The following is a 20,880-nucleotide window of genomic DNA, read 5'->3' on the forward strand; positions in this document are numbered from 1 at the left end:
ATCTTACAAGAGCAATGAAAACACTCACCCAGGCTTATGGAAGGGTAGCCATGTGGCCACACCCACCTCCTCAGCACTTCCCTTGAGATGGATGGACTGAGACTGCTTCCTGTCTCACAGCTAATTCCCATGGTAAACACTGCAAGCCTTGGCTGCCTCACTGAGCTCTACCCACAGCTTGAGTACTGTAGAGTTGCCTATAGGGCCAGCTCGCAACCTGTAGGCAGCCCACAGAACCACGATGAAGAGTGTTGGGGGGGCTGGAGACATGGCTCAGTGGTTAAGAGCACTGACTGCTCTTCCAGAGGTTCTGAGTTCAATTCCCAGCAACCACATGGTGGCTCACAACCATCTGTAATGGGATCAGATGCCCTCTTCTGGTGTGTCTGAAGACAGTTACAGTGTACTCCTAGAAATTAAAAAAAAAAAAAAAAGAGTGTTGGGGAATGGTGGATTCTAAATCCCAGAGTGGGAGTTAGGCTCAGTGGGCTGGTCCCAGGACGTCCTCCTGCTGGATTCTTGGTGGCTTGACCTGGCCCTGCCTCAGGGCTGCTCCGTGGCTGATTTATGAGCCAGTGAAAATCCTTTAGTCATGGGGGGAGAGCCAAGGAAGAGGGGCCCTAGATCCCTGCCTTTTGCTATCTTGGACCCTTTACTACAGGGACCAGGGACCTTGCCTCCCACAAGGCTGCCTGTGTATCAGGCGCCCTGCACAGAAGTCTTGGCTGGTTTCATGCTTGAACAGTTCACTTAGACTTACAGGACTTATCTGCTAACTGGGGCATCCTACAGCAAGCAAACCCAGTAGGCCCACATTTGTAAAGCCACTTGTTTTACTCGAATGCATGGCAGCCTTCAGGCCCAGCTCCTGCCCACGAGTCCCAGGTAACCAGGACAGTTATGGTAGGTAAACTGTCACACCACCCAGTCACTGTGGTCAGGGGCCTATGACTGTTCACAAGGGGCTCTGTGCCTCCCTGCCTCTCCATCCTAACACCTGGTTAAAATTTTACTTCCAACTAGGATGTGATTTGCGTAAGGTTGGACCGTTCAGTGCAGTGTTTGCCAAGTTTCAGGTTGTTTAAACTCCATTTCCCTCCCCTCCACCAGCCTCACTTTGAAGTTCAAAAGCAAATTGATTAAATATACATTTTAGGAACCTTCCGATTTGCTTCTTAAACTAACAGAATTCTAAACTTTTTTTTTTTTAAAAACGGAAGGATTTTTAGCTGTCAGCAGGTATAACTGGAACCACATGTCGTCAGAGACCAGGGGTTTTCTGGTTTTAGGGTTTGTGAATTCTTACTGAAAAAGGAAGTAAGCAGGGTGGGCAGCTGGGGGCCCATGACAGCCTGAGCTCAGATCTCATTTTAATTAAAAAATATAGACAACGCCTGCTTTATCGCAGGGCTCCCAGCGCTCCATCTGTAGGTGAGCAAAGATTTAGTTTATGTCCTGAGAGCCTCCATGTTTGCAAATTACAGAGCACTTCCGAGAGGGGGCAGGAATGCTGATTGCCGAATGACCTTGGAGATTGACTACAGCTAGGCTAGGTGCCACCTTACTGGTGACCCACGGTCTCCAGTAGAAACCCCAAATGACTTTCTTTTCTTCCCCTTTTCACTGAAGATTGAAAGATTTTCCCATTGCTGAGACCGTGAGGGAGTGTGGGGCAGGAGCAGCTTGTTCGCTGTCGCCTGCAGCAGCTAGCTGTGTATTTCACGCTCTCTCTTGGGATGTCTGGTCCCTTGAACTCCAGCTCTGCCCACAAGACCCACATCTGAGCTGTTCTGACCCACGGTGCTTCCCATACATGACCCGTAATGTATTCTGCAGATGGTAGAGTGCAAACATCAAATAAAAGACAAAGCACGCCCAGCTCTTCCCTGCCCCTTCTTTCCTGGCCTGGTGTCATTTGAGCTCACTGAAAGGCACTGATGACCACGTCACCACATGGAGGACCCCTGAGACCAGAGCCTGACTGCCTCTGCTGGGTGCTCTAGGCCTGGGTCTTCCTGATTATGTGCTCCAGTTTAGTGACCAGGGACAACTGCCTGCTATCTCTGTTTAGGCACTACATTCCAGGTAGCTGGCAGTCTCTTGTGCCGCCCTGCTAGGGCTGCTGCCACTAGGGCTGCTGCCACTGACAGCCATTCACCGGGCAGAGACTGGGGTCTTCTCCCATTCCTGAGTTTACAGGCCTTGCAAATGCCTTACATTCCAGGAGCCCAGAGAGAAGAGCGGCCCCTGTGGTTTCTAATTAAACCTACAATTTAAATAACAATCCAGCAAGGGGGATGCTAACCTCCGCCCTCCTTGGGGCAACAGCTGGGAGATTGAGGACTTATTTGCTCATTGCTAGACACCTGACCCGAAGCGGGAGCGGGGAGGGCGATGGGAGTTTGGGGTGAGGCTGGTCTATGTTAAAGGCTTGGATTGAGGGAGCTCACATCCTTTTCTTCTCTGTGAGGACTAGGGAGTCAGAAATGAGAGAGGAGGTGCTGTGTTCTGAAGCTTTCAACTGGAAATTGTCATCCTTTACCAGGAAATGTGGTGCTTCTCCTGTAGAGCAGTAGAATTCCAGATATGCACACTCCTCACCGAGCCTGAGACCTGCCCCAGTGACTCATTCTTCCTCTGGTGTTAGTCAGTGGGTTGACAGGGCTCTGGCCAACTGCCAAGTGAGAGCACCAGAATAAGCTTTGTGATTGAGGATGTGGGGGCACCGGTGCCCACCCTGAACCTCAGTTGCCCATCCCTTATAGATGGGTCTGGGGGCCCTCAGACTCCTGGCCCGTTCTGTTTCGACCCTGGCATCTGTACATTGCTGAGTCTGGTGTTTTCATCAGGCCTGTCTAGGGCCACACTCATCTTTTATAGTGTGTTGATCTCACCAAATTGTTGTGTGATGACCCACAACATGATTGTGTTCCAGATTTGGAGAAAAACGCGTTGCTGAATGTTGCTGAATGTCGGCATCCTTGTCTGAGGTCTTGGGCCTTAGCCAGCACCAAGGGCCTGCCAACAGTTCTGTGCTTTCTCTGATCTCCCAACTTGTCTCTCCCTGTTGCTCCATCTACTTAAACCTAGTAACACGTTCCCCACGGCTCCAGGTCCTCATCGCTGCACTTTGTGTGCATCTGACCTTGACTCAGCTGCCCTTCTGGTTCCCCAGGGTGGGCTCATGTTTCCTGCTCCCCTTGCCCTCTTTGCTAGCCCAGGAGCAGTTTCTGTTACCTGGCTGTGCACAGTGGAGAAACAAAGCCAAAGATGGCCTCACATTCTGTTCCTCCCTGCAGGTGACCATAGCGGATGACTACTCGGATCCCTTTGATGCTAAGAACGACCTCAAGAGCAAAACAGGAAAGGGCGAGAGTGCTGGCTACATGGAGCCATATGAAGCCCAAAGGATCATGACAGGTGAGCAGAGTGCAGGCACGGAGTTTTAGTTTGTTTTCTGTTGCTGTGACAGAATACCTGAGAGTGGGTGATTTATAATGAGTCTGTAGTGGAAAGAGGTGTGCTTTTGTGATTCTGCATTTAAGATCAGGCAGGTGAAAACAGAGCAAGCAAACCTGCACAGAGAAGACAAGAGGGAAGGCCTTGCTTTCCCTACAGAGTAAGAACCCGCCCACTTCCACAGGATGCCATTGGTCCATTTATGAAGACTTCATCCCCGTTGCTCAAACCCCTCCCATTGAATCCTACCTTCCAACACTGCTGTATAGAGCAGCTAGTGAACAGCTGCAGGGTGAGTTTCATCACCTGGAGCTAGTTTGCAGAGGGGCACCCAGACCCAGGAGAAAGTGCTAGATGGTCCTGACACAGGAAGCTGCCTCACAGCCAAGAAGCTGGGTTGCCTGGGGCTTCAGTTCTCTACTGGCAAAAAAACAAACAAACAAAACAACAACAAAAAAACCACCAGGCCTTCCACTTGAATCCCACATCAACTACTGCAAATGAGGACTAGAGAATTGGCAACCTCCACTGTGACTGTTACTGTCACTGACACAGGGAAAACGAGAGGCACAAATGTGGGAAAAGCAGCCTTGCACGCTGTAACTGCCTGGTTTAAGCTTCTTGCTATACAGGGGACACTAAATCCCAGAGGTTGCTTGAGTGGCCGTATGTCCATTCCAGATGTGCTTGGCTAGATAGACTTCCTGTGCTACCCCTTCTAGGCAGCAGACACTGCCCTGGTTCTAGGTTCTGTACACACAGCACAGAAATTCAAACAGTAACCCACAGGGATCACTCTCAAGGCTTAATTTGCTGGGCGGGGAACGTGGCTAGGTTGGAGTGCTTGCCTAACCCAAGAGCTGATTCCTAGCACCACAGAAACTGAACGTGTTGAGTCAAGTTAAGAGTCAGGAGGATTAGACGTTCAAGACCATCCTTATCTTCACAGTTAGGGCCATTCTGGGCTAAAGGCCCAGTGTAAACAGTTCAACTTCCTGTGCTACCCCGTTCCATGGCGCCTTCAGCACTAACGAGCTTTGAGTCTGTTCATGGATCTGAGTCTCTTGGAGTGTTACACTGACAGCTCACCCTGAGCCATGTCCACACTATCAGTCACCATGGTGATGGTACACACAAAGAAGTCAAGAGTCACAAGAAGCCTTGGCAAGATCCTCACAACCAGAAATTGCCCCTTTTAACTGCCTGTATTCTAAAAAAGGAAAAGATGTGGTAACGTGAGGAAGGGGAGGGGCAGCGAACACCAGGCACTTTGCAAAGAGGCCACAGAATCATTCTCTGTGAAAACAAGGTACCCTCCTCTTCTACTGGTTAACCAGTGGCATGAACCAGTCTGTTTCCACTTTTGTGCTAGCTGGTGGATGGCTCCAAATAAGGTTTTCTGCCTACCTCTCTGCATTCAGGAGTTTCTGAGCAAACTCTTCTTTAGCTCTTGGTATTTCTGGCTAACTACAATTGTGTTCTAATCTAAAAGTTCTTCTTTTAGCAAAGTAATTCCACAGGTAAAGGCACTTGCCACAAAGCCTAACAACCTCAGTTCACAACTCGAGACTCACATGGTAAAAGAATCGATTGCTGCCATCTGCCCTCTATCCTCCACATGTGCATGTGGCGTATGCTTTGCATGCTGGTTACACACACACACACACACACACACTACCATGGGGGAGGAACAGTTCGCTGACTCTTAGCTATCACTGTGAACAAACACTTCCATAGAGGTGGCAAGATGTCCAGCAGACTCTTCTTGTTGAGCTGTAAGCCCTGTGTGTTATGGCTTGAATGTGCTCTATAGCCCCTCTGCAACGCTAGCTCCAGGTGATGAAACTCGCCCTGCAGCTCAGGTAGGTTTCAGTTTCCTGCATAGTGAGGAATACAGGCAGGTGCCACCAGGCCAGCTACTGCTGTCTTTAGTGAACAACAACTGGTCCCAGCCCTGTGGAGAAGTGAGCACTGTGGCTTCCTCTGACTGCCTCAGCTCACTGTCATACATAGCTCATACCACACTTATGTCATCTATAAGAAAAGAACTGTGTCTGGACCCAAGATAGGTGCTTAACTCCATGGGCTCTGTGCTCCAATGCCTTCTAGATGTCTGAGCCTTGTTACATCCCACCTAAGCCAATTCCAGAGCTGCCACCTTAAAACCTTACATTGAGTCAGAGGATGCAGCTCAGTTGGGGGAACCCTAGCCTGTTTCACTCCCCAGTTCCAAAAAACAGAAGACTCAGCTGGAGAGCCAGAGACCAGTCCAGCCTTCCCAATTCCTTTGAATTGGGAAATTGGGGCTAGAAAAACAAAACAAGTTAATCCTTTTGAGACTTATTTTTAACATACCTATTAAATGGAAAGGTATTTGATGAATCACCAATCTGCCCATGCTCAGTGGTACATTGGGAGACAGTATGAAGGGTTGTTACATTTTAGATGTGTGATTAGCTCAAATGACTTGAGGTCCATGGTAACCCTGAACTGAAGCCTTAAGATGCCATGATTCATTATGACTGCCCCTCCACACTCTTACACACACACACACACACACACACACACACACACACACTGTAGGACTGGCTCCTGGGTTTCCTTCCTGCCTCCACATGCATATTTGATGTCCTTAGACCTGATCTCCTATTGGGCCAGTGGTCAAACAGCTTCAGAGCCCAAGTACTTTGTTACTTTGTTTTTTGTGGGCACTGAGCCTAGGACCTCATACTGGTCTAGACAAACAGTTTAAGTGAGCAATTGTATCCCAGGGTCTCTTTTTACATTTTATTTTATGGTGGTCTTGTTAAGTCACCCAGGCTGCCTTTGAACTCACCCTGCAGCTCAGGTAGGTTTCAGTTTCCTGAGTAGTGAGGAATACAGACAGGCAGGTGCCACCAGGCCAGCTACTGCTGTCTTGTCCTTTCCCCAAGTCTCTGGCCCAGGCTGTGAGCCCTTGACTCCCAACTCTCTGTAACTGCAACTCCAAAGGATCTGATACCCTTTTTCTGGTCTCTGTGGACTCATGCACTCACATACACTATGTCCCCTGCCCCCCATACATACATACCTAATAAAAATAAATTATTTTTAAAAATAAGTGCAAAAGGGCTGGACTGTAGCTCAACGTAGATCAGTATGGGGGAGCCCTGATGGGGGCCTATTGGCAAGAGAGAAGACATGGGATGGGTGACAGTTGGCCACCAGCTTTTCAGAGGACTTCCTGTGCTCACTCAGTCTTGGGGGAGCCTGTAAGGTACAGGCACTCTCCATTTGTGGAGAACACTGAAGCTTGGGCCAGTGAAGGAAGCAGCAGACCCAGGATCCTGCCCTGAAGTCCTCCTGTGTTTGCAAACAGCCCCTAACTCAGAAACCCAGGTCAGCTCTTCCCAAAGGGTCTGAGAAAGTAAGGAAGATCACTGAGGCCTGGGCCCCTCTCAGTATTTCTTGTTAGGGTTTATGTGGAAGTACCCTGGGGGCCAAGGAATGCCACAGAAATCACATCATGCAACAGATCTCGCACAAGAGAGGGTGAGAGGGGAGGGAAATGAGAGAGAGGGAGGGAGGGAGAGAGAGAAAGAGAGAGAGAGAGAACGAGAGAACGAGAACTAGTACAAAAGAAAGACAGAGGAGAGACAGTGGCCGTTGTGTGTCGAATTTGGCAGCTGGTGACAATGTGGCTGCTGGCACTGAGTCACTGAAGACAGGCTAGGTTTCTAAAACCCATGTGAAGAGCACCTGGTTTCTGCCTTTTCTAACCTTTGCCTTCAGAATTCTTTACAGAAGCACTCAGTGTCAGCTCATGAGATGACTCACTTTGATTTTAATTGAAAGCATTTTCACATACTTTTTAATATGTAAGCAATTACACATTAAAAACTCCTTAGTCTGTTGTTACTAAATTGGCTTTATAGCATAGTAAGAGAGATTAAGAGAGGTCCTTCCACAAATCCCGGCCGCCCTGATGTGACTGACTCCATTATACTCATCTTCTTTCCTGTGAAACTCTCTACCTGGTAGTTGTGCTGTCCAGAGGCCTGAAAGGATGCCCTTCTTGTTGTCTCCTCTGTGTAGCCTCTTCTGGTAGCAGCATACTTTCCAGAAACAGTAGCAAATGACTGAAAACAGTATTCTTCCTGAGGAAAGAGCAACCAGTGGGGCTTCTAGTCTTGGCTATATCCCTGATTTGCTGTGCAGCCCCAGACAGGTTGCTTTTCCCCTCTGGGCTTCATTCCCTTATCTGTAAAGCTAGATTCTGTTTTTTATGACCAGGCATGAGGAGGATCCAAACGAGGTTACAGATCCGGCTTGACTAAATCTTTAGGGTACTGTTTCTGGAGTCATCTCTAGCTAGAGACTGCCCCTAAGAGTCCTGAATCTCCTGACCTTCCCTGTGCAACCCTCCTGAGTCTCAGTGGGTGGCAGACAGACAGAACACTCTCTGGCCCTGCTATTCTGTTCTCTGCTTCTAGTCTAGAGTCTAATAAATATTTCTGAAAGAAGGGCCTTGGGCCTTGCCTGAGATTCCCGTCTCTGTGTTCATTGACATCTTGAGCAGCTGGTCTGGTTTCTGGAGAGCACAGGGCCCTTCCTGTGCAGAAGACAGACCTCCCTCTACCCCAGGCTGCGCAGTGCTTTGGACTCTGTTCCCAACATGTCCTTACATTTGCCTCTCCTGTCCCTCATATCCCTCTGTCTCTAGCTGCCCTGGGAGGGTTCGTGCTTTAGCCTGCCCCGGTGGTCACAGTGTCCCTCGATAGTGACAGGGTGAAGAGCAGTCCTTTTGGCTTAGGGTTCTTTCTGCCCGGAGCCCAGATGGGCAGGCACAGGCCAAGGTCATACTGTAACAAGCATCAGAACAGAGCCGTGCAACCCGGAGCTCCTGGGCCTCGTGTTAAAACGTTTTGAAGCCTGTCCTGGCCTCCCATCTATCAGGGACGGTGCAGAGTTCCCTAGTTTACTGGTCCATGTTTACTGGAATAACTTAACCTATTGGACAGGAAGAAGAGAATCAAGTGTAAATAGATTCTGTATTAGTCAGCAGTGACTTCCCTGGTCTTGAGAAAGAGTGGAGCTTACACACCCAGCTTGTACTACTTAACCCACCCAGCTACAGACAGGGTGGGTAGAGAGGTGGGAAGCTAGGTTGCCATGGTGGTAGGGCCCTCCCGAGTTGTTTATTTCCTCCCAACCTGTCTCTCCCCTGAAACCCCTGACTCTGAGGATATCCAGGTTTTTTAGGACAGATGCAGCAAGACCAGAGCAGAGCCAGATGTGTGTGCTTGTAACCCCAATATCTGGAGGTCAAGACAGAAGAATCACAAGTTTGAGCCCAGCCTGGGTTATATAGCAAGATCCTATCTTTCTGTGGGCAGTAAGTATCTATGCCTGCAAGCAAATGGTTGTCTTTCGTATAAAATGGGCCAAATGACATTGGATAGAGAATGTAGTCTTCGGAGGACTCAGGGCTGGGTGATACGGGCCCCTGAAAAATAAAGGGTATAGGCTGAGCCACATAGAGAGTGGTGCTGGGGGAAGCTGTGATCTTACAAGGGCTCTCCAGACTTCTTCTCTGATACTTCACCCATCTTTTTCTCTGTTCATCTTGTCTCAACACTTAGTATTATTGAGCATTCTCTGACTTTTTACATTTTATCTGTGTTCCCTGCAGGGGCCTTAGTACAAATACAGTGTATGACTTGAAGTACGTGCTTGTCTCATTGCTTGAATGAAATGAGTGTGTGCTAACTTAACCTGAGAGACCCAGGGCTGTTCTGCAAGTGCTGGGTGTCGCTCAGGTACTGTGAGACCTATCTTGCCAAGTCTACCAAGTCTGAGTTTCAGACCTTGCTAATGGAGGGTTAGGGGATGGGAAGAGAGCAGAATCCCTTGCTGTCTCCTGGCCAGTTCTGGCTCTGTATCTGGCAGATTGTGCAGAAGGTCTGATTATCCTCCTTACTCACTTTCTCTCCCTGAGCTGAAAGCTCCTTGGAGGACAGAGACTGGGGCTGGTCTGAACCCATTTTCATTTCTCCTCTGGATTCGGTAAATAGTCACTGATTAAAGAATGATCGAAGATTGGATTGCAAGTCTGTCTGGAGATAAACAAAAGAACGTGAAACAAACAAAACACTCTGAACAACTTTTCCCATTTGGTAAAGACTTGCTTGTCCTTAACCCCTTAACCACAGGGCATCAGTTTAGCAGACGGGGGGGGGGGGGGGGGTTTAAAGTGCTGCTGTGGGCTGGCACTGTTCTGAGTCCGACCTAGGGCTTATTAGTGAGCAGAGCTCCTGTACTCACGGAGTTTGGAGTCAGTTCAAGACAAAGGAGGGGCACTGTCACCTGGTCTTGGTTCCTGAGGCCTGATACTTAGGGTCTTTCTTCATCAAGAGCAGAGTGGAGGCGTGTCGTGTTCTCAGACAGGCTCAGTAACAACTCAGCCCCATTGCAACCCAGTTCCTGGTCTCTTGGGCACACCCCACAGAGGCGAGGCGTGTTTCGGAAGTTGTTTAGCATAATGTGTCTGCCCGGGTATGGGACTGGTTAAGAGCAGCAAGGAACAGTGGCTGGCAGACTGGTTCTGTGGCTCTGCGGCCAGGACAGTCAGTTATCTAGGTCAGAGAGTTGAGGCAGGAGCCTGGCAGTGGCTATTCAAATGCTCCTGGAGGACATCTTAGGATTGCTTGTCAGCCATGGCAGCACAGTGTGTAAGGGACAGGAGGAACCTGATGACCTTCGGTGGGGTCCTAAGTGACTGTCAGTTACCTGCTAGGGATATCCTGGCTACAGAGGAAGGAGGGAGGCTCCTGACAGGACATTTGGGACTAGAGACACCAGATTATGTTGATATATTAGAGAAAGATCAGTTCAGGGCAGGTCCCAAAGTAACTCAGAAGCCTAGGCCAACAGAGAGGATGGAGCTCCTGGTTTGAGGAGAAAAGGTAGCCCACAGGGCTCACCAAGAACACCACTGTCTGCCTCTGCCCCTCTGAAGTCTGGGGAAGGGGTTTAATGGCTGCTTTGAATGCTATTTTGACTATTGACCCCCACCCCCAAAGTAGAGGCTCAAGTGGTCTTTCTGAAAACTTCAGAGGGAACAGTTCTGTATTTAAAGGGTATGTTTTACAGACTGAGCCAAGAACCTCCCTAGGTTTCTGGGAGGGAGGAAGCTGGGAGGATTATTCCCAGCTTCCTCCTTATGGATGAGAAAGTCAGATCACCAGGACTCTGCCTCCCTCCAAGCCCTTTTTTCCTGGAGGGCCCTTTGTCTGGTGATGCTTGTGGAAGATGGAGGAGGTCAGTACGTTTGGCTGTTTTGATATATACTGGTGCCGCATGTGCCTCTGGGTCTTTCTGAGGCAAGCAGCCTGGGCGTGAACACGTAAGTATGATGTGGTTTTTTTTTTTTTTTTGTACTTCTCCAATAGCTTGTCACCCTAAGGATCTAGATGATGAGGAGTCTGCTCACCGCCCAGTTGCAAGTGGTTTTGGTTTTTTGTTGTTGTTTGTTTGTTTGAAATATGTGTGTATGAGACTGTAAGGTGGGCATGTTTGTGCCACACATATGGAGGTCAGAGGACATCTATAGAATCAGTTCTCACCTTCCACTTTCATGTGGGTTCTAAGGATTGAATTCAAGTTGACAGCCTTTGACCAGCAAGAGCTTTATCTGCTGAGTCACCACTCCCCGCCCCACTGCAGGCTTTAATGACACTTAAATGTCACCTACCCACCCCTTTCCATTTTCATATGCTCCTGCACATACGTGAATGCATGCAGAGACCAGGGATTGATGATGCTATCCTCAAATCAGTCTTTACGCTTTATTCAGTGAAGCATGATCTCAGTCAGACCCAGAGTTTGCCGCCATCTTGGCTGGACTCAATATGGCCATTTTTGCTGGCCAGCTTGCTCTGTGAAATACCATCTCCCCCTTCTGAGGCTAAAATTACAGGCCAGACACCAGGCTCACTCAGCATTTATGGGGGTTCTAGGGATCTGAACTTCACCCCTATGCTTGACACAGTACATACTTCAACCTTGAACCATTCTCCAAACCCCACACCCCATTTCCTTGGCAGACTGGCAGCAAGTGCCAGGGTTTGAGATACTGGCTGGGCTTTCTATGACAAATGTCTCTCGATCAAAACCTGCTGGTTCAGGTGGAATGTCATGGGAATGATGGGAAAGTAGACTATCCTGGAAGGAGGCCTCGTGGTCTCCCTGATGCTGGCATGTGGCTCTGGTGACTCCTCTATTCTATCAGGCCTTAAGTGTATGTACACACGGAGACACACACACACACACACATACACACACACACACACACACACACACACACGTCTTCCTGTCCCCATTCCCCTAGTTATGTATCCCCTTCATGAAGCCACCCTCTCTAGTATTTCAGCCGCCCCGTTTCCCTGGGTCCTCACCTCTCTCACTCACATGAACAATCTTATGCCATCTGGCCTTCTCAGGAACCTCATTTGCAGCCCCCCTCCCCCAGTGGCGGTCTGGGGCAGAATTTGCTGCCTCAGCAGACATGCACATACTCTACTTGCTGTGTTCTGTCTTGGACTTTTACTCTGGACATGAGTTTGGGGGTGGCATTCCTTGCTTAGGCTTACTTGAAACCCTCCACCTGCCAAACTGCAGCTTTCCCTAGACTCCCTCAGTCTTTCAAGTCTGATGGCAGCTGCTGCTTTTTTTTTCTGTCCTGAGGTGCTCACTTGACCTCTCAGCCTCCCTCCTTTGCCTCCCAGGGTTAGAGGCTGCCATGGCTGCTGAAGTCCCAGAGAGTCCTCAGAGAGTTAAGTTCTAGGAGTTGTGCAGAAGCAAGTCACTGAGGCTGCAGTGAGCTGAGGGAAGCTTATGGTCCTGGGGGTGATAGTATCGAGGTTGTGCAGCTATGAGGTCAGCCTTGTGGAGCCTGGGGGGGGGGGGGGGTGGCTGAGAACAGGTGCCAAAAACAGCTTCCAAGAGACTGCTGTTGGGACAGAAGGAGTGGGCCAGTGTCAGTAAAGTAAGACAGAGGAAGGACTATCTGCCTGCAGCTGCTGGCCTGTCCATCACAGGAGTGCTGAGGAGGTTTTGTAGAGCATCCTCCAGGTCTAAGAATTGCAGCACAGGGCTGCAGGATGGAGCCTACCTGGGCCCCCTGCCCAAAGGGAACCAGGACATTAGTGGGTGACTGACCTGGAGTTGTATTGAGTGTCTACATAGGCTTCTGTCTCATCTGAATGGGGCTTGCAGGGCGTGATGTGATCCATTCTGCTTGCTGGTGGATACTGGTAGACTCCTCTGGTGACAGATGAGAAATGTTGGGCTTAGAGCAAGTGATAATGCTGGCAAGAGTTGGAGGTCACCAGAGAGGCTGTCTTGCAGAGCAACCCCAGAAACCCTCATGTTTTGCTACAGGACCTCAGTCTTGTACAGTGTCTGTCTCCCCAAGACAGTTGCCTAGGCCTCACCCTCATCCCAGAACCTGGCTATCATGCCCAGGGCCTCACCCTCATCCCAGAACCTGGCTATCATGCCCAGGGCCTCACCCTCATCCCAGAACCTGGCTATCATGCCCAGGGTCTCACCCTCACCCCAGAACCTGGCTATCATGCCCAGGGCCTCACCCTTATCCAAGAACCTGGCTATCATGCCCGGGGTCTCACCCTCATCCCAGTGCCTCACTGTTATCCCCAGCACACCCAGACTGTCGCACCAGAGCAAACTAAGTGTTTTTGGTTTTTTATTCTCATAATTTATGCCCAGATGTTAAGAGAGGTGTTTGTTTTGATAGAGTCAGCCTGTTTGCTCCCTGAGTTCCTTTTCATCTAGATTAAGACTCACTATAGTACTGAGCCTCCAGTGCCGTGGGAAGCTTCTGGCTGCCTTGTAGCTCCCAGCCCCATTCTCTGGGCTCAGTTGGAGGAAGTATGCAATGTCTCAGGGCAGAACCTCACTTTTAAAACCTGGAGCCCTTGTAATCTCTGCTGTGGGGGACTTGGCATAGTGCCCAGGACTTATGGGGGCCTGGCACTGGGCTACAGTGCTGTTCTGGTGACTTGGACCTGAGCTGCTTGAGTTACTGACAGCTGCCATTCACCTTCTGGAGATCTTTCTTCACAGAGTGTGCATGCCAGAGCTGACTAGTCTGGAACACTTGTTGGCTGGTTCCTGCTTTCAAGGTGAAGACAGAAGGCAAGAATGTCCCACTCACCCCTCAAGTGGAGGTGTGGTCCCAGGCTGGGCTCCAGGGCCAACCTGTGCACTTTGATGATTTTGACTCAAGGCCACCTGCAGCTCATGTCTCCTGGTGTCTGGGAATTTGTTACCTGTGAATGACAGATGACTGCTATGGTACATACCTCAGTCTTTTATTGATACCCTTGGGGTTATTGACTCTGTCCTTGAGTATTGGGGGGCCCTTTAGACCATGTAATCTTCAATTCTGTACCCAGTAAGTCCTTTCCTCTCATGGGTATGAGGGGAAACTGCTTGTTTCAGGAAGTCTGTGGATTTGGGGAACCCCCTCAACTTGACCTTTCTCTAATTTCCTTCAGCAGCTTGGCACCCAGTTGTTTTGGGAGAGGAAGGTGGGGTCATCATTTTCCTTTTCCTAGCTACTAAACACTTAAGACATCTCATTTTGTCCTTAGAAAGCCCCACCCACCCACCCACATCTCCCTCAGGGCAGTTCTTGGTTTTCTCCTGTCTGAGAGAGGAACTGAAAGCCAGTGCATCCAGGTGAGAAGGAGGGACCTGACTAGGGTGGCTCTGTGCTGTATCACACCAATCCCTGTGGCTTCCCCTTGGACAATTGAGAAGAGCCTATACTCAGGCAGGTTCTGTGCTGAGGAGTTGCTTGTCACCACTCCTGTCCTCTAGCATTTCAGACTACTTGGAGACAGATTGTTTTTCTATTCCTTGTCCCCTCCCCTCTTGTCTGCAAGGCCACAGTAAGCATGGACAGGTGAAAGTCTGGAATCCAGCAGGCTGAGCCCATTGTGTAGGCCCAGGAATGTGTGTAGCTTCCACGGACGCTCACTGGAACCCCCAGAGCCAGCGAGCACCTTCCCACTCTCAGTGCTGCCTGTAGACCTGTCAAGCAGGACTGCCAAGGACCCAGTTCAAGAGCATGCAGCCCAACCCACCTGGATGAATTATTGAGAGTGTTCAAAGAATAGAAGCCATAGCCAGTCTCCTCAGCCCCCAGAGCCTTGCTTGTGCACTCAGGGAGAGGAGAGGCATAGTCTGTCTTAAAGAGCCCTGGCTTTGACACTAGACACAGGGCTGTAATTACCGTCTTTAATTACTCGGCGTTGCTGTGCCAGGGAGAAGGCTTGGCAGTCACTTCTCCTGACAGGGTGGCTCCTGCTCCCTGTGTAAGCACTGATACAAACACATGCTCATTTGAGGTTCCGCTGTTATAAAAAGGGCCATTCAGAGTTGCCTTCCCCAGGGCTCCTGCCTTCTTTGCTAGGAGAAAGGGTGAGCTGCATAGCCAAGCAAGTGTTTTCTTGCTGCTGCTGCTGCTGCTTCTGCTTCTGCTGCTGCTGCTGCTGCTGCTGCTGCTGCTGCTGCTACAGCTACACCTCTGAGCGGACTCAGTCTAAGAAGCGAAGGGAAAATGTGAAACTTTTTTCTGATACTAAGAAAAGAAAGAAAGAGAGAGAGGGAGGGAGGGAGGGAGGGAGAGAGAGAGAGAGAGAGAGAGAGAGAGAGAGAGAAAGAAAGAAAAGAAAAGAAAGAAAAGCAGAGACAGACAAGCAATGTGGAGGGGAGCAGAAGCCCCTCCCTGATGAGCACAACCCTACAGGGATGATATCTCCTCTATATAGGTAGGGCCTGAAGGGTCTGAGAAAATAAAGGACTTTCTAGAAGTCACACAGGGAAGAAACAAAAGAAGACTGGAGTCCAGCCCCAGGCTATAACCAAGGCCTCTGTAATCTAGGCTGGGTTTGGTGAGTTACTTTCTGAGCTCTGGCCTTCTTGTAGCAAAATAAAGCCCCTGGGCCCCAAGCTCCTGAGAGCTGGGTGCTGGTGGTAGGGGGCACAGAGACTTTGTAAATTTAGGAATAGTTCATCAGGGGAGTCTGCATATTACAGAGGGGGCACTCTGGGGAAGGCTGGCCAGGTTCTATGCACATTGTCACCCCAGGACATACTGAGGAGCAAGCCACTTTAAGGCCTTGTCCCTCAAAGACCCCTATTGGTGCCCAAGCATCTACATTGGTGCCCAACCAGTGTGTGACTCTGGTTCTGAGACCAGGGTTCCATGTTCAGAGAGTCTCGAGCTCTGCTGTGGTCTGCCAGCAACTTCAGAGTTCTCCGACTTCCTCCTTGTCTTCCTTTCTGTTTTTCTGTCTGTTGCAGGTGAGAGCATGTGTTTGTTTTGATGTCTCCTTACCAACCCCAAGCAAGTCCCAAAGACATATTTGGGCTGAGAGGACAGTAGAAGCCACCTGTTGTAGTGTGGTGGTCCAGCTGTGCATGGGCCTTCCAGGGGTGTGGCTCTGACAAGGAGAACCTTGCCAGTCTCGGAAGAGGGCAGGACTGCAGTGGACTTAGAGTGGAGGACAGGAGGGTCAGTCCCTTCCCCTTCTCCTGCTCTGACTTGGACAGTACGTCGCCTGTCTTGGGGTCTCGGTTTTCCCTGTCTGCAGTCACAGCTCTGATCTGGCCCTGAGGGGGCATCAGTATCAGGAGGCTCGGGCTGGTGCAGTAGCCATAGACGTCCTAGATGCATGCAGGTCCCACCAAGCCCCAAAACAAAGCACCGTCTCCCAATTACACAGACCTTCCTTGCTGGCTCTTGGTCTCCAGGGTGCCTGGCTACTGTTAGACCTCCCTGTCACATGTGATGCTCGGTGTCAGCAGCTTCCCACAACACCTCAGAAACAAGTTTGTGAACAAAAGATGCTTGCTTCCCTGGGAAATATTTTTCTATGGAAGCCTGCTTCCAAATGGGGCTTAGTTTAACCATGCTTGCTTTTTAAAAAAATTGATTTTCCCCCTTTTGAGACTGAGTTTCATTGTTTAGCCATGGCTAGTCTGGGACTCACAGAGGTCTCTCTGCCTCTGCCTCTGCCTCCTCTTTCCCACTGTTGGAATTAAGACATGTGCCATGCCGAGCTGCTTTTTTAAAAAATCCCTTAACTGTTCTTAATTGTATGTAACTGCACACACAGCATCTGAGAAGGTGGAGGGTGGAGGCACTGGAGTTTGGCTGCCATGTGCTGTCTCCCACCCATGTTGTCGAGGAGAGATTTTGGGAAGGAGAGAGTGAGGGCTGGACTCACATTGCTTCTAGGTTCTTCTCAATGTCCTCTGATGAGTTTCCCAGGTCTGGCTGACCTGGATCATGTTACTCACTAGCTCAGAAGCCTTCTCTGTGTCCCAGGGATCCACAGACTTCAGGCCTTCCTCAGGGCTCTTCCTACAGCACGCACAGGGCCTAGCACTCACTGGATCATGATGAATGTGGGTCTTTTGTCTCAGCAGTCCAGACTTGCTATTGAAGTCTGTTGCACGGCTGCTAACAGAGGAACTAGTTGAACTGTGTGACCTCTTTCTGTCTAGAAAACATAAGCATCCCAAACTGTTGGGGACTGTCCAAGCATGTGCTCTTCTGAGTTTGAAAACAGGCAGCGCTGAGACCATTCCTCTGGCTCTGGGGGATGTCCTGAGTCTTCGGGGCATCTGTGGTTCTGGGGAGTTTACAGTGGTGGAGCCAGCTGTGGTGACAGTCAGATCACAATCCTCAGGCCAGCAGGATTGTGATCTGACTGTCCGGCCCTGGTTCCGTCATCCCTCCTCCCACAGAGCTGCCCTGCTGCTGCTGCTGGTCACCGTTGCTCCTGTTGCCTTGGAATCGTAATAGTAAAAGCTCTGATCTCCACCGTGTTCCCTGTTAGGAGGGCACATGAGCCAGATAACTGTTTTATAGGCCAAGCAGCTCCACTACAACAGAGAAGTCACCCAGGCCTCTACCTACTTCATTGTCCCCAGTGGTGCTGTGAGCCTGGCTCCTCTCCGTCTCCATCTTGTTCCAAAGCCTTTAAACTAGGAACGATTTCTGTGTGGGACTCAAACCCCAAAGTATATTGTCCCTCCACCCCCTTACTTTTGTCTAGCTGTTGGATGCTGCTATCTGGTTGCCTGGCTGCCTGGCCTCGGGATGGAGGAGTGGACTACAGGGGGCCTAAGGAGGGTGGAGCTGGGCTGTTCAGTTAACAGAGCCACAGAGAGGATTTGGGGTGGGGTTGGCAGCTCTTAAAACTGGGTGTTATTCATTCAGCAGTCATACTGCACTTAGTACTAGGCAACTAGGGACTGATATAAATGAGACTCGGGCCACTGTATAAGGAGGAGGTGGGCAAGCTTGGCCCTTGGTTTGGTTTCCTGGACATGGAGGCCAGCAGGGAGGTTGTATGGTCACCAACATTCCAAGAAAGAACAAACATGAAAGACATTTGAGTGGTCAGAATTTGGGTTAAACCCCAGAAGATGAGCAGGTCAAAGGCAAGGGGTCTTTTGGGTAACAGAGGAATGGTCCATCCTGATGGCCCTCAGGACTTATCAGTGCCTTCATAGGCACTGAACTGACATCAGAGCTGGGTCGTGGAGGTCATGTGGATATGGAAGCTGTATTGAGAAAAGCAATAGATGTATAGGAGTGACAACAGTCTAGCCAAAGGTGGACTAAGGCACCCACTCCAGGAGCCCGTGTGGTCATAGCCACAGGTTTATGAGGACATGTGGCTTCCAGCATGTCCAGTGACCAGGACTTTATAATCCCTCTTACGGGAGTTTGGGCTTCACCCTGAGGTAGTCTGAAATTGCTGAACCTTCACCTTTCTGCACCCCAAACCCCGAATTCATTCAACCAATCTTTTCTCTGGATTGCTATTAAGCCCATTGGAGTCCTGCTGATAGCAGGTGGGCACTGGGCCACATGGCATGATCACCATAGAGCTTCCACTTCCCTGAACTAGTCCAGGCCTACAAGTTGCATCCACAGTCAGTCACATGGCAGTTTTTAAAGCCAGCACCTCAAACGTCTTGGAACCTTGGGTGACAGTGAGTGATACCAGAATGGAGCAGTGCTCAGTGCTAGCTCTGGAACCAGAGGGACAGTTGACCTCCCCAGGAGGTCAGGGATGGCACTTGCAGGAGGTGAAGTCTAAGCTCGACTTGGAAGTTTGACTGTTGAAAAGAAGAGCTGAGCGGGAAAATCATGTTGGTGGGTGGGAGTGGGTCCTGGCCTTGACTTGGAGCAGGCCCATCAGTGGCCACCCTGAGGCTATCACTCTGAGTCTGTCTAGTGTTACAGGGCTGGGGAAGACAACCAGTGTCCTGGAGATAAGGGTTGTAGATCCACATACAAGTGTTTACCGACTTAACGTTTATTTTCAGCCAGCTGCCACTTTATATAAGTACTGCTCTTGAAGTTACACAGGCCCATGAAGTCTGATCATGGATTCTGCATGCTTGGAAGCTTGGAATCTGGGACTCTCCATGTATGAATCGGGCAAGCTTCAAGACCACTGTACCTAGGAACTGACTTTTCCCCAAGAGCAGACTTCAGCATAAGCCCAGCTGAGCCTACAAAACTCAGTAAGCTTCACTTGGGGTACCAAGGGAAGCTCAGTTCCCTGGAAGTTCAGATGTTCAATCAAGTCCTGTGAACAGGTGGACTCAGCTGCAGCAGGTGGCTGCTTGCCCTGCTCCCAACTGTGGCCCCTAACTAGCATAGGGCACACAACATGGCAGCTTGGACACTTTTCAGAAAAGCCATTACAGGTTGTCTGACTTGTCTAGGGTCTCCGAGCAGCCCGGGTAGGTGGTGCTTTAAACAGCAGGAGCTTCCCGTTGAGCCTATGAGAAGAATTAGTTGTAAATTAAAGCCCTGAGTGGCTTGACCTATTTATTGTATGGGGCTGCTGGATGGGAAGCAGCTGGATGTTGAATGACATCTGCCTGAGATGGAGATTGGGTCTTGTAGTAATCTGTCCTACTCTGTTCTTCTGGAAGGTAGAGCGAACACTCAAGGACCCTGGTGGCAGTGACCCTTATGGGGTGTGTAGGGGTGGTACAGCACTGGCCAGTTTAGTCAGCCTGTAATGTGGGCCCCTTGCAGGGGTTTGTGAGGTTTCTAAATTCCTTCCCCAGTTTTTCTTGGCTCCCTGGCTTCTCATGTGATGCTTTCTTTTATTAATGTATTTGACATTGTCTGTGATAAAAGCAGACTAGACAAGAGCCTCCCCCAGTGGAGGAAGGAGAGTAGGAGACTCCCCCAGCAAGATCTCCAAGTCTCTGTCATGCCTCAGAGCTTGGCACATGATGTGACCACTGCCTTTTTGTCTGCTGGCAGGTGCCCAGCCAGCTCTCTGACAGGAATGGAGGTAAGATTTGGAAAAGCAGAGGTGCTTCTTAGTTGGGGGCAGGAGGCAGATGGTTGAGCTGTTGGGTCTGGTGGCAGTAGGCATCCATGATAAGAGGCACTCTGCACCCAGGAATTTAAAGGTTCTTGGTGACAGAGGTGTATGTGTGGGTTCCCCTCGCCTCTTTGTCTCTGCAGCAGGAGGAAGATGAACCAGAGCTTTTGGTCATGTGGCCGGTGCCTCCTAGTCAGGGGAATGTGAGTGAAATACAAAGTGTAAGCCTGTGAGAGTCTGTGAGGTGGCAGCTGTACCATGACAGCTGCCGCCCTCCCCTCTGGCTCTGGCCAGCCTCAGCCTCCTCAGTGCCGAGTGAGGAAGCTTGTCTGGCAGCAGCACTCAGCTGTCATAGCACATCAGTGGTTGAGGTTCCCAGCTCAGGGAAACATGCCAAACGCCAGCAGATGATGTACTTAACGAAGCACTGAGGAAGAGAGGCTTGGCTCCAGACAGCAGGCTGGAGATGCACCGCCAAGGTGCTCCTTTCACGTGGGCTCGGGGCCTGATTGGCTGCAAAACTGTCAAACTTTTGAACCTGGAGAACCAAATTGTGTCTTCTCAAAACTTGAGTAGGATCAGGCAGAATTGCCTTTTGGGGGGAGGCGGATATGGAATAAAGCAAATTGTGGGGTTGAAATTGACTTTATCAAAAAAGCTCTGTCCGGTATAAAATGGCTTGCCTTCTCCTGTGGACTTTTACCAAGCCAACTGACTGTGAGTCATGTGTAGCAGATGTCAGTTAGGAACGAGGTTGTGGGACTCTGCCCGTGTGTGTCTATCCCTCCCTAATGTGTAACATCTGCATGGGGTTTTATGGTTTACAAGCCTCTTTTATATCCTTTGTCTGGTTTTATTTTATAACAGCCCCATGAAGTCGATATTAATTTTCTCCCCATTCCACAACTGAGCCTACAGGACTCCGCTGGGCCAGGCCCCTCGAGTCATGAGCTGGTATATTGCAGAGCCAGGGGTTGAATCCAGC

The 20,880-nt window shown here is 50.0% G+C and overlaps 1 protein-coding gene across 1 annotated transcript in view; it reads left to right on the forward strand.

Annotated features, from left to right (window-relative positions):
• Shb (SH2 domain containing adaptor protein B) overlaps window positions 1-20,880 on the forward strand; it is a 109,635-nt gene that overhangs the window by 38,399 nt on the left and 50,356 nt on the right. The window contains exon 2 of the mRNA XM_034503772.2: window positions 3,300-3,420. Within this exon, the coding sequence (XP_034359663.1) occupies window positions 3,300-3,420 (121 nt within the window). The remainder of the gene's footprint in view (window positions 1-3,299; window positions 3,421-20,880) is intronic.

This window comes from Arvicanthis niloticus, chromosome 5 (assembly GCF_011762505.2).
Source record: "Arvicanthis niloticus isolate mArvNil1 chromosome 5, mArvNil1.pat.X, whole genome shotgun sequence".
Lineage (NCBI taxonomy): Eukaryota > Metazoa > Chordata > Mammalia > Rodentia > Muridae > Arvicanthis > Arvicanthis niloticus.